Genomic DNA, 14,058 nt, shown 5'->3' with positions numbered 1-14,058 from the left:
CTATTTTCTTTTTTTTCACACCAGTGAGTCTGAGATTAACATTCTGAATCCCGTGCTTTGTACATGCAGACCTCAGCATTCACACCTAGTCCAGAAGTCTATTTATAACAGTCTAACACTGCCATCTGCAGTATCAGGTTGAAAGGGATATGAGACAAGGCACACAGACTTCCAAACAAACATCATCCAAACCTATTTAGAAGAACTGCTTTACACAAATGTGCTACTTTTGGTCAAGAACACACTTTGGGTCTTTGATTTTTTTTAAATTAATTAAACAAAATTAAACAAAAAAAAACCCCTCCCGAGTGCAACAGCTCCTTCATTTGACACAATGGTGACATTAAACTGAAGAAATAAAGCATTGTAATTTTAGCTTTTTATGGGCCTTTGACATGTATACTCACATAAGCAGTCCTGTGGATATGAGGCAGCAAAACAGTTCTCTTGTTAGATGGATTGAAGGCATTGCTATTTACCTGAAGAGTTTATTGTAAACAAAAATATGTAAATTCATACCATTAAAAAAGCTTCTGGACATGTAATGAGTTTAATAAACTTGTCAATGCATTGAATTTTTACTTCCAAATATGTATTTCTAGATAATAAACACCTTCATTTTAATACCTAATTCAATTTAGCTCACACTCTGCATTGCCTGCTGCAGTACATTGCCAAGGACAGTAACCATCCACTGAACATCATTCAGCTTGCAGTACTAGAGCTGTACTGCATCCCTCTGTTCTTGTCATTTAGTCTTTCACACTAACATTTCCCAAACACTTGTATGGACTGCTACTCAAACTGCACTTTTGTGAGCTAAATCATCTATTTTTCCTTCATAATTGTTAATTCCTTGCTAATTTTTCAATAGTTTTGGGGCAGATAATTGAGCTTTGCATTGTAGCATATTGAAAACTGCACCCACCTAACACCCCCTCCTTTCCTAAATAACTAAACTTCACATTTTGAGGAAAAAGAGAGTATTTGCAAGATGGAGCAGTAGTTTTCATTGTACCAGAGGATGCTTTCCCTAATGAAGATTTGAGAAACACCAACAGACGGCCACGTTCCTACCACCCCAGAGCACATTTCCCCGAGCATCAGCACTAAGGGATGAGCACTGCAGCCAAAATTCCATCAAGTTCCTCCATGTGCTGCTTCCTAATAGCCATCCCCAGCCTGCTCCTTTTTTTGGACCCTACAAACTGCCCTGAGGGGATATCTAACTTTTCTACTGACTAGACACAGGGGCTTAAAGTGGAATCCAGGATGTGTGACTGTGGCTCTTGAAGCCCTGCTTTCTCAGAGGCAACAGAAGTAAGGAAAAATTGCACACATTCAAGTTGAAAGGCTAAAAATAATTTAACACAGTGAATAAACCTTACAAAACTCTACAAATTTCACTCAATGCTCTTTCATGAACACCACAGCCTGGATAGCAGTGTTTGAAACTTTTTAATATTGAGGAGATGGAGGACATATAAAAAAGTGTCAAAAAATCATTAAAAAAAATTGAATTAATAGGCATAATAAACAAAACACAACTAGTATTTATTACCAGCAAGTATATGACAGGTTATAATCATTTGAGCAATGAAATGTCAAATGTGCACCAAATGGCATTTATATACACTTTAAATGTGATCACCTCAGTGACAAGTGTTCTGGACAAAATACAATCCTGTAAAGTTTGTAAGTATAATTTAATCTGTTATACAGCACTTCTGTGAGACACATCCAGTATGAAAAAACATTTCCAAGTTAAGTCTGCTACTGATACGAGGGGGAAAAAATGATTTAGTCCCTCTGTCGCTTTTTTCCTTTAGTAGGAGTTTTGGAAGTATGTTCATTTTCTGCATTTGGTTCCCAGAGTGCATTTTTTACAAATCTAGAAGCAGCTCCTTTATCCAGTTTTGATGCCTTTTTCTTGTCTGTTATTTCTTTGACCTTGTTCATGTATGTCCTTATTCTCTCCTAGGGAGAAAAAAAAAGGAAAAGTATTTCAAACCATTCTCCCAAGATCACTGATAAAATGAATCAATGAGTAGAAGTTCTCCACACTGCACACTTCTAGAACTACAATACCTAAAAGAATAGTATTATTTAAATAAATATACCAGGCCCTTTGCAAACTTGAGGCTTCCCTTTAGGATATTTTCCATCACAGGTACCTACCATACCATCTGCACAACACCCGCTATAACAGGAACACAAAGTCCTACAGAGATGCAGACTCTGCATCTTATTTGCAGAGATATGGGAACTGCTCTTGCAAGCAAAGTTAGAAAATACTGAACTCAATTTGATGTTTGACCTACATAACAATGCCAAAATAATGTTTAGGTATTTGACACATTTATGGATGAATTATACTGCTTGACTAATGTAAAAAAAAAAAAAAATTAAAAAATACAAATCATCAAGTCCAAGCAAAGCTTAAAAAGCATCTTACACAAAACCAAAGATGGTACAAGCATTACACATGCAACTACTCACAAGTCTAGAGGTTAAGTTCCTGAAATGGTCAAGGGGGATTATCAAAGAACTTATTTAGGGCAGCCTGATGAATTTCCAGCCATATCAGAAGTTCATTTTATGGCCATAAATAACAATACAAGCCTGTTTCCAGGGAAAAGGGTATGTTTTCTTGATGTATCCTAGCCTAACAAAGTTATTTAGTGTTTATGGGCACTTTTTTTGACCAAACCATGACTTGGACTCAGCCCCACAGAAGTATACCCTCCCAGTTTAACAATCTCATTTATGTGCCTATTCATCCTCATCTGCTCCTGCAACAAATAAATAAAATTACTTTGAGGGGGTACTAAGCAGCATTAAAGATGGGAATTCCCCTCTGATGTGTCTGCTTCTCTCTTCACTGACTATGGAGTACATTGACAGCAACTCTGCAAAATATTTAACAATTTAGTTTACAGATTTCAGGTCTATATATTTAGCCTAATATGGCCTTTAACTGTAGGGCCTTTGGCTCATACCAACAGTAACACACACACACACACACACACATATATATATATATACACACATATATGTAGTGCTCTACCTGATATCTGAATTATAAATGTGGATTAACAGAACACGTGTGGATACTGCTAAAATAAATTTTGATATTAACCCACACATTTCTCACACAGCCATTGCCACCTCTTTGAATCTGTAACAAAAGTTACAAGACTTACACTACAGAACCGATTTTCAACTCTTCAGTGATCACTATAACCAGCTGTCAAAAACTTGGCCACTCTTTCTGCATTAAAAACAACAGCTTTAACAAGGAGAGCTTTACAGGGTCTGAAATCATGATCGGCCGTAGTATTTCTTTGGTGACTGAGATGGCTAATGAGAACAGATGGCAAACCTACATGGTGAATTAACATGGGAAAAAGGAGCTGGAAAATGTCAACTTGACAAAAGAAATGAATTCTGATAGCTTGAGTGTAAGTTTTATTAATACAGTTTGAATACCTGTATGTACACATGGAGAGCAATTCTAAAAACAAAATAATCGTGACAGAACAGTCTTTTATAATTCCCTTTCCACATGAATAAGAACATCACAATGCCTTTGGAAGGAAGAAATGTGCATTCATTCAACCTTGATACTTGCAAAAGGAAAAGAGATCTGAGTAACAATCTAGGCTATGAAAATATTCACTCCTCCTTCAGAGTTAAAACGACAGTTGTGAAGTAAAATATGAACATAAAATATCCACAACAGAAGAGATAAAAGCTTTTAGTATCACTAAATTAACACAATATTCAGACACTATATAATACAGGAGGAACAAAAAACTGACAGAAAGCTCATGAAACATTAACTGATGCATTTTTTAATATGATATAGTCTAGACTACTGAAAAGCTCACAAAATTAAAAATAGAAGTATTCTTGTTATTCAGGCTAGCTTTCCACATTTTTTAGTCCTCTCTTCCATTCCACTGGTTATGTAAGGACTACATTTAAGCTAACTATTTTATATCTGCTGAGATTTAATATTTTCATTTATTCAGGAATTAAAATGAATAGTGAGAAGTTTTGATTTCTGTTTTTGTTTCAGGCTAAATGATTTGGTTTTTTAAGTCAGCAGAATTTTCAAGATAGCTGGCCTTCCATACTGTAGCCATGCATCTAAATGGAATATAAAGACAAAACTAAAGATTTATTATCGGTCGTAAATATGTCACTAATGCAGAATTACTGGACAATACACATACAACTGGTGCCAAAAAAGCTTTTAGCTTTGTTGCTGAACTGGATTCTTTACTGCTGAGAAAATGAATTAATGGAGGGCTTGGAAGTGGGAGGGGGGCACGTTCCCGTCTTTGCTAGTAAATCAACCACACTGTACTTTCAGAGTCATACAAAAGTAAGAAAAGGCAGCCTCAGAGATTAACATGATTCCAAGTATTTATAAGAAAAAGAAATGCCATACTGGAAGTTGTAAATCATTATCAGGCATGTAACATTTTTCCATTTAGCAGATACAAGTGAAAAGCTGCTCTGTACAGAATCCAATTCTCAACCAAAGGTAGAAAAAAGGAAAAGATAAGATGATATCATTCATCATCCTTTTATTATTTCAGCAGACTCTCCAACTTTACTTTAAACAGTACTATTTAAAAGTAAAAAAAAAATACTTTCTTAATTTAGAGAGCCCAGCAGGGCATATAAATAGTTTTATAACACCATGTAGCATATGCATGCTAATATGGCAATGTATCAGTTTTAAATGTAGATATAAACATTTTTAAACTTCTATTTGGGCTAACCATCCTGTTCAAGTAGGATGCATGCAGTGCAAGCAACTCACCAGTTCTTGTTTCACTGGATGTTCCTTTGCATTGATTCCCTGGGTAGCCAAGTATACTTGGAAAACACAAAGAAAAAAACAAGATTTTTTTGAAACTGAAGGCTGTCTGTGACTGAGGACCCTATCAAGCAGTCACACAGGAAGACCAAAGCTTCCACACAAAATCATTAAGAAGAATTATTAACTGTGTCATTCAGTATCTGACAAACTATTATTATCAAATATTGCAGCTAAAATACCCCCACCAAACAACTAAAATGGTTAAAACCTTTGGTCCCTTAAAGGACAGAAATGGTTGCCACAAAGAAACCAGAAACATACCCATGCATGTACAAAATTAGCTTTTCTAAATATAGATTTTTGATTCAGTTTCAACATCACTTACCCTACGGATGGTAATAATGTGGGTCCCCAGGGTAATTATGAGTTTATCATTATTTGGCTATGAAATATGATTATTAGTGTTTGTGGCTGTCTAGGTGTTCAAATGGCAATCACAAATACTGTTTTCCTTTTACCACATACTTACTCCAGAACATAGAATTTAATGTGTACACCGAAACCAAATCCAGCTTTGCTTGCTCAAGAGGATCTAACTAGAATGAAAAAAAAAATAAAATCATGTTCGAAGATTTTTAAGCAAGATATGCACAGATTGTAGTAATGTGCACATTTTATAACTGCAAATGTATTAATAAAAGAATACACACTGAAGGAGCACAATTTTGCATCACAAATTCACCGAGACTATGTTTATGCCTTATTTCCATGCCATCACAGGACCATTCATTCTCTCTTCTCAAAGTATTCATGTAATTCTCCCAGTCTGAAGTTAAATGCCACACTCCCCACAAAAACAAAAGCATAATCCCTTAGCATTTAGCTCTTGGACTACTGCTCCCACAGTCAGAAATAAGTCCCTGTTTTTCCACAGAAACTTAATTCAAAATAGTTGTTGCTATCAATGGAAGGGCAAAAAAAAAGTTTAAAAGTTGCTGAAATGTCAATATACGATCAATGAATGTTAACAGTACACATGACAGACTGTGTTCAATGCATGCTGGAATACTTAGGGATATAAAGCAAAGGAAGAATAAAGGTAATGAAGGGGTTTTTGTTTCCCTTGACTGTCAAAGTCAATTTATTATTTTAGTCCTACACAGCTTCCAGAAACTCTGATAACATCATTGTACAGCTCACTAGTTCTAACATGGATACTGTCAAAACATCTGTGTTGTCAAGACTGTTTTCTTCATAATTTATTTGTGTAAGAAATCCTCACAGGATAAAGAAGTTCCCTCATGTGCTGCCTTTTTCTTGCCCTACAGAAAGAAATTACACATTAGGCTTTAATTTGTTACAAGACTGAGATGCTTATATGAAACTCTCAGGCACTACCTTGCCCTGATAAAAAGCCACATTTTACAGACTTATGCTTACAGCACAGCTTGAGGAGACAGCTCAGGCTCTGCAAGTCTAGACTTCTGTAATCAGATCAGCTCTCACTTCTGCCAGTTCACCTTCACATCCTGCTGGGTACACCAGTTCCATTCAGTTTGTTTGTAAAGAAGCCTCAGTCAAAAATGTGAATGATCTCTCCATTAAGGCAGAGCATGTTAAGGAAGGTCAGGAATAAACTGTAATGTCCTCGAGCTAAATGACTCACTGGTAAGATTATCACATACCAGCTTGGAAGAGTAGGTGTTTCACTGTTGAGCTTGTAAGACCATCTGGATTTCTTAGAAATGTAAGAATCTAACAATAGGTGTCAAGTGTAGGAGTGTCATTTTTGTTATTCCTCAGTGCAGTGGCTGGCCTAACAGAACCTTTTATTTCAGTTTAAGCTCTCAAGTATTTGCATATTAATAACGTTTTCAAAAGGAAGATAACTTACCTTTTGCAAAAGCTCACTCCTAGAAACTGACATCATTGTCTTCAGCATCTCATCTACAGAACCAAGAGACTTTTCAAATGCTGTGAGATAATCATGAATTTCAGTGGGGTATTCTTCCATGTTACTATCATCTTCTGACATTTCCATCTGGAAAGTAGAAACAGAAACAATAATGATTTTCATTAAGTACCTACAGAGTCAAAAAGACTAACTTACAAAACAAAGCACTAGCATTCTTTCATTAAACATTAGAAGAAATGCCTACATGTGAAGAGTTCCAGCAGGCAATGTCAGCAGCAACACAGTTAAAGGTCCTGTAATTTCAGGGATATCTCCTAACTCCTGTGCAAAATGGCATGAAGAAGCATTACAATTTACATGACTTTAGTACCTATTCTTACAACGGTCCTAAAGTAGTATTTAGCTTTTATGATCTGTGATAGAAGGAAATTATTTGCGTGTTTTAAAAAAGTGCTCTTTATAGAGCTACACCAAGCAGCAGGCAGGACACCAGGGAAAAAAACAAAACAAAACAAAACAAAACAAAACAAAACAACTAACTACCTAACCAAAAAGAAAAACAAATCACAAAGCAAACCAATGGGGATAAAGCTTCAGTCTTTCCTAGGATTAGACATTACTTCAGCACTGGTTATGTCATGGTCAGTTCATTTAGGAGTATGTCAAAAAAATTCTTCTTGTGAACCCTGTATCCAGTTTTCTGGAGTCCCTATGGGGTATTAGAATCCCCGATCTAACTCTACCTGTAACAAAGCTGAGCTGTTTTTGGGATTTCAGAATACTCTTGAAATCCTGTCAACCCATCAGTGCACAGCAACTGGGAAATAAGATGTGAAAAATGCCAAAGCACTCCATTTTTGTTCTCAGAATTCATAGTACCATGGTATGGCTACTGCCAAGGCATCTGGCTGCTGGTTATAATCTGTATCTTTAATTCCTCTCGAATCATAAATAGTGTATTATCATAGGGAGCTAATGTTACTCAAAGCTATGTTATTTTCTACAACTTCTACTGAGCAACAACTTTTCCAATGTTTTAAGGAAAGAAGAGAAGAAATACATAACTTTCCTGCCTGTTTGGTGAGCTGCAGCAAGAACAGTGGGAGCACCTGGATCACTGCCGACTTTTCTTCTTAGAATCAGTGTGATAATCCCACTCTCTGGATGCTGAGTACAGAAACAGAGAGACTGCACTTTATCTATGAACACCAAGCCACACAGTCAGTACAAACAGCAAAGAGCTGTCACATCACCAGAGTTTGTTTTAGATAACAATTTCATCTTTCCCTGGCAAAAGCATGGGATGTGTGAGAGAGGCTTCTTTTAATTTAAATTGTCTCTTGGAGAAGACGACTGGGAGGGAAAAAAAAAAAAAAAAGCATGAAGCTACTCAAACTTGTTTGCAACTTCAGTTTTAACCACACCAGTGTGATTCCAGAAACATGATCAGCCAGTTAACAAGCCCAGTTTCACTGCTATTGTTTGCATAGTTAAGAATTATAATCCTACTCAGCTGCATGACTGCTTATCCTGGTCAGAGCTGGTTTTCACACTGAGTACAGAATCACAATGCCAACCACGCTAAAGGTCCCCACCCTTTCTATCTCTGCCCTTCCCAAGAAAAAGCCCTTCAGGTGAGAGAGTAGCCAGCTGCACCTTCCCCCACCTTGGCCATTTCTTTTGTCTCTCATAAGTACCGGTTGTTACTGTCTCTTACAACAAATGGGACAAAATTCCATGAGAGAAAGGAAAAAAAAGGAGAAGTCTTAACCTCCAACAATCTCACTTCAATGGAAGAAGGCAGCCCTTTAGCCTGTGTACAGAACCCTCCAGTGACAAGTCTGCTGCTTCTGCCTGTGGAGCAGGAAGAAATTATTAAACTTGTGTTTTTCTGTTCATTTCGACAGGAACTAGCAAGTTCCTATTCCTGCTGTGTAGGGACCTCTCTCTTTTCATTACACTGTTGTTTCAGCATAACTAATCTGTAAGCAGGCTATGTCACAGTGTTGGCACATGCCAGCAGTGAGGCAGCAGCCAACAGCCTAAAATAATTTTGGTAACATTAACAAGAGCAAACTACATCAGAAAACATCTACAACAGAAACTCCACAAATTTGTTTCTGCCAAAATCAACACAGGGGTTGTGTACTCACAACCTGCAGAATGGCAAAGCCAAAGACGAGAGGAACTCCATGACTCTCTAAACATACCCAAAAGCTATACTGGCCTCAGGACTAATGTTTCAGTTATTAAACAACACATAATTTTTCCTGAAAGTTCTTCAAGTGTTTCTTTTTGCATTTTGAGCAAGCAAAAACTTAAGTCAGTGCCTGAAGACAATGTTTATTAGACAGATTTTCTGATTTGAATTTACTGACTTTCAACCAGATTTTATTTGGCACTGAGTTCTCACTTCAAAAATTACTATTCAAAAATTAAGGATAGTAGAAATATTCAGGTAAGAGAAGTAATGAAAAATTCTAGCTAGGTAAGTCATGTGAACAATGGGGAATTCTAAAGGAAATAAAACAGAATTTTTCTTACCAAGCAGTAAGACCTATTGTGATGCACAACACACAACCTGTGGTTGTGTTACAATGGTAACACTTTAAAAGATCTTTAATTTTGAGAATGCAAAGTAAAGTTCACAACCCATAAACATAAAATACAAAAGAAATTGATTACTTTGATTAAGGACACTGAGGCAAAAAAAAAGGTGATGAAAAACGTTGTACAACTTCATAACATCAACTTACCAGAAACAAATTTCCCTTTCAATGACCCTGAGCTGCCATGTAGTTTTGGGGAAAAAAAAAAAAAAGAATATGTATTTGAGGAAGAAAAGTACTTTAGATTGCAAAAGTAAACCATTTTCATGAGGAAATCTAAGCATTGCATTTAGGTCTGTTTAAACAATGTTGATTAGCTTCCATAGGTGGAAAATTTCTAAATATTCTGAAATTTCTGAAAAACTCTGAATAAATTCTCATTTATTCAGAAAGATGACTACCTTTATGTAAACTTCTGCTCAGAATACAAGGAACACCTTGTTCTCTTTGTAGTCAACATATCAATATACTATAAACCAAAGTAGGTAATACAAACTGCAAAAAGGGAGGGAAATACCAGAATATTAATGAACCACGGAAAAGACACAAATATAGAAAGGAGAAAGAGAAAATATGTCATCTTCCACAGACTCTATAAAAACAACTACACAAGTGACAATCAAAGCAGTTTGCTGTAGTGTTAACAATTATTGATCTAAGATATAACCAAGTTAAATGCCATATTAAGGTATTTTAAATCAAAACAAACAAAATACAGATGGTTGTGCACAGTACTACTAGCAAAATTAGCTATATTTATCTTCCAGGAGAAGGAAGAGAACTACAGACCCCTTTTAAGAAAAGAACACCCAAGAAAAAGAGAAACTGCAATCAGTTTTCAGGTGGCTTTTATGAATAATCTTTTAATATACCTAGATGATTTAATATACCTAGGTGATTTAACACCAGCCTTAGAAAGCAATTGCCAGCTGGCTTAAAAAGCAAAGCCGAACTTCTCTTCCTGCTCACGCCCCCCCACCTGCTCCCAGCAAAACCTTGTAGTACTGAAAGATATAAACTCTAATTAGGCCACAAGTACCTCTGTGAGAGATTTTGCTGAAGATACATTGTGAGAGTAGTGGAAGCTACATGCATCTGTCAACATGGCAATAGGAAACCACTTAAGACAGAAATGAAAAATGCTCAGTGCTCGCATCATGCATGTGGTTTTCAACTGGAATTCAAACTTCAAGTTCGGGATAAAAATGGTGTGTTTGAAATATTTGAAACATGTAAACAGAAGGCAAGAAGCAATTTAGCATTCTGCTAAACACTGCAATTCATTAATCATGTTAATTCTACATATTCCTTAAGCACTAAAAGGCCTTTTCTTCATACTTAGCTCAGATTTTTCTGTTGTTGTTTTCAGATTATTCACCTAATAAAAACAGACTAGGTAATTAGATTATTTCTTCTTTTCATGGATATTTACAGATTGCATAGAGGAAAAAAAAACATATTAGAGAAAACACAACAAACCCAAAACCTTTTGGTCAGGGCACATAAAACTGCTCTCAAATTCAAAATAAACACATGAAATCATCAATACGACAAACCATCTATGTCAGCTCCTGAAACCTAGCACTGTCCTCCCTCTTGTGAGCTCTGACTCACAACCTGCAGTGAATGCAGATGATGTGCAAGTGCAGCCACGTTTAGCTTCTGCCCTAACATTGTACTTCACTGCTGTGGCTGTAGGGCAACAGAACAACCAGCATCCTAAATTTAAAGCAACCAGAGATGAGTATTAAGTTCTTTGGCCACAAACCTCCTTAGGGCAGAGAAATCCATGTTTGCGAAGTTCTGAGTACAAAAGGCTCTAATCTGTGACAGACACATATTATTGCTGATAATAAAGAATTACTTGCCCTCTAGTCATCACTGTGTCCACAGGCCTGCTTTGCTTTGTCCTTTCAAGCCTGCTTGGGACAGCTGGAAAGCAAATCTGGTACAATTAGAGCGCTCTTGCAATGCCAACTCACAATCCTGTTTGCAAGAAAGATTTCCATTGCAAAAGTGAAAAAGCCTATAGTGAAATATCAGGTATACACCAGTAGGCTTATCTTGATCCCCTTAAAAATATCCCAACTCAAGCCATGGTAGTTAAGCAGGGCATAATTTGCGCTATATTACAACTGGGAAACAGCCAAGAAATCCCTGCCTTCAAAGCCAGGCTCCAGCCACCACAAAAGCCTGCACAGAGCCATCCTACAAAACAGTCTCTTGCTGATGCCACTGAGTCACTTGAGCTTCAAAGGATTTGCAAAGTTTATTCTCATCTGTTTTAAAAGGAGATTAAAATTTTAAGGGTGGGAGTAATATTAAAGGCTCATTTACACTTCAGCCAATGGTGGATACCCCACGGGAAAACAGTTATCTCAGCTTGGATTAAACATCCCTCATTCACCACAGCCCCATCTATATCCACTGATGTAAACCTTCAACTCCGTCTGCATGATTCACAAAGCACTTTTACTCTCTGTAATCAACTATCCCAAATTCCACATCTTTGATGACATAGTGGTTTCCTCTCCTGAACAAATCCAGTATAACCTGGCTCTTGTTCAGCTGCAATCCATCAGTACACCCAGCATAAATATAATAATAAAGACAGCTTTCTTCAGGTGTGTGCAGAACATTTCTTTGAGAAATGTTTTCATAAAAGCTCCCACACTCAGATATGCTGTCACACTTCAGCTCAAATTCACTCTAAAGTGATACTTAATTTGGGTCTCTAAACTGGTCTTTAAAACACACACTTTTATTGGCACTGAACCTACCAGGAACTTCTTGTGCAGCAGAAGACTGTCTCCTTGGACAAATCAGTTTACACACAGTGGGGACGACAATCAGTATTGAATACTTCTGTCCTACCAAATTTGCAGCAAACAGAAAATTATATGTCTGCAGTTTTCACCCCCTGTATACTTGTAAACTATGGAGAGTTTGCTACTTCTAAAACCTACTGTCACTCTCCACTCTCATGGTGGTATCAACACCATGAATATCCAGAATTAAAGCCAAGAGGTCTTTTCAATCCTTTTAAACTGAAAAAGCACTTCCCTTTACCAAAATGCAATTTTCTGTATTTGCAATTCATGCAGTGCCTCTCTGTACCATTTTGAACAGTAGTCCACGTATATTTTTGGCTGGTTTTTATTTGGCTGTTCACTGTTTAGAAGCGTCTTTACCCATTTTTTGGTTCAATATAATGCAGTAACTATGGGATGTTTGTGTTCTTAGCATCAGTTTTATTGATGCAGGAAAAAACATCTACCTGAAGCTATAGTGGCCAGTCCATTCCCGTGTACTGTTTATTTATTTAGAGGAAAAGCAGACCACAGATGAAAAAGCAATGCTAAAAACCTTAAATCACTTCAAAGAGAAAGGCACTTATCAGAAAGATTTGTGTGACCTGGGCATTGCTTTTCTGGTATAAAGCCTGAAAATTCTACCAATTGCTTTCAAGTTTCTCACACTCTGGAGAAGAGCCTTGGGTTGAGTGTTTTCTCATTTCTTTACCAATGGTCATACTGCCACAGGATTAGCAACATCCAGGTATTTCAGATTTGAAGCGGTTTTTTAATACTTTTAAAACCAATAAATTAAGCTTGACACCTTTCAATGTTGATTTTAAGGTCCAGTTCTTCAATTTCAGTCCCAAAAATTAGGTCTTTTAATTGGCAACATCTGAAGTTTTTTAAAAACTTTAACATTTTCTAGTCAAAAGTCCATTCCACGTTGCTGGCAGCACCTAAGCTTGTGGTCAGAAAGCTGTGACAAAGAGTAAGGAAGGGGAGATTTTGACCTTTGCAGCAACATGAGAGACACCGATGTTTCATTACAAGGTGCTCATAACTTCAAGTACCCCCTGCCTTTCTGTTGGCAGAAACTAACTCTTTTTTAAGGCCTAAATATTATGCACACTGTGCCTTCCCTTTGGAAAACTTTGCTAAGTTCTCAAGGCTCCTCAAAAGTTGCAACACCATTTTGCTAATTTTTAACAGGAATGAAACCGTTTACTGCCTACAGAACATCCATCCTAAAAATAAAAAAAAATATAAAATAATAATAATAAAAAAGCGCCTACGTTAAACATTCAAGGCCAGGCCGGACGGAGCTCTAAGCAGCCTGGCCGAGTGGAAGGCGTCCCCGTCCATAGCAGGGGGTTTGGAACGACGCGGCCTCTGAAGCCCCTGCCAACCCACGCCACGCTGCCATTGCACACACCGCGCTCACCGCGCTCACCGAGCAGCGCCAGCAGCTGCCTCCCGACAGCCGCACCTCCCCGCTCCCCGAGGCCTCGGGAAAGCCCCAAAGCCACAGCAAACCCCCGGGCGAGGGGGGACAGCCGGGGGCCGGCCGCTCTTACCTGCGGGCGGGCGGGCGAGCACGGCCCGGGGATCGGGCGGCAGCGGGGCGGGCCCTGGGCCGCGTCACGGGCCCGAGCGGGAGGCGGAAGCGGCGGCCGGGCCGGGCGGCCTCAAAGCATTCCGGTTCCGTGAGGGGCCGGTGCGGCCCGGAATCGAACTCTCGGCGGAGAAGGTTCCGTGAGGCAGTCCCTGGCGGGCTTTGGGTAAAGGGGAAGGGGGAAAAGAAGAGAGAAAAGAAGAGATGAGTTAAAGGGGGGGAAAGAGAGGGAGAGGGAGAGGAGAGGGAATTGAAAAAGGAAAGAAAAAGAGAAAGGAAAGAGGAAACTA

General features: G+C 38.1%; 1 protein-coding gene across 8 annotated transcripts; it reads right to left on the bottom strand.

Moving 5' to 3' along the window:
* Positions 1-1,533: 1,533 nt before the first annotated feature.
* On the bottom strand, positions 1,534-13,842 carry C1D (C1D nuclear receptor corepressor). 8 transcript variants are annotated; one of them, XM_088053399.1, is made up of 7 exons: positions 13,731-13,753; positions 8,521-8,603; positions 7,822-7,916; positions 6,729-6,878; positions 5,364-5,430; positions 4,835-4,890; positions 1,534-1,977 (listed from the first exon to the last, which is right to left on the bottom strand). In XM_088053399.1, the coding sequence occupies exons 4-7, from the start codon at positions 6,873-6,875 to the stop codon at positions 1,801-1,803; spliced, it is 447 nt and encodes a 148-aa protein (XP_087909525.1). In that variant the 5' UTR covers positions 6,876-6,878; positions 7,822-7,916; positions 8,521-8,603; positions 13,731-13,753; the 3' UTR covers positions 1,534-1,800. The 8 variants fall into 8 exon arrangements, with proteins under 8 accessions (XP_087909525.1, XP_087909522.1, XP_087909521.1 ...); XM_088053396.1 differs by having other exon boundaries at positions 6,729-6,877; positions 7,816-7,916; positions 13,731-13,751; XM_088053395.1 differs by lacking the exon at positions 8,521-8,603 and having other exon boundaries at positions 6,729-6,877; positions 7,816-7,916; positions 13,731-13,835.
* Positions 13,843-14,058: the final 216 nt, after the last annotated feature.

The sequence above is a fragment of the Pseudopodoces humilis genome, chromosome 3 (assembly GCF_049639895.1).
Source record: "Pseudopodoces humilis isolate 2021_Gansu_Grassland_sample_001 chromosome 3, ASM4963989v1, whole genome shotgun sequence".
Lineage (NCBI taxonomy): Eukaryota > Metazoa > Chordata > Aves > Passeriformes > Paridae > Pseudopodoces > Pseudopodoces humilis.
The sequence above is the reverse complement of the archived record's forward strand: the minus strand, read 5'-3'. Positions and strand labels throughout refer to the sequence as shown.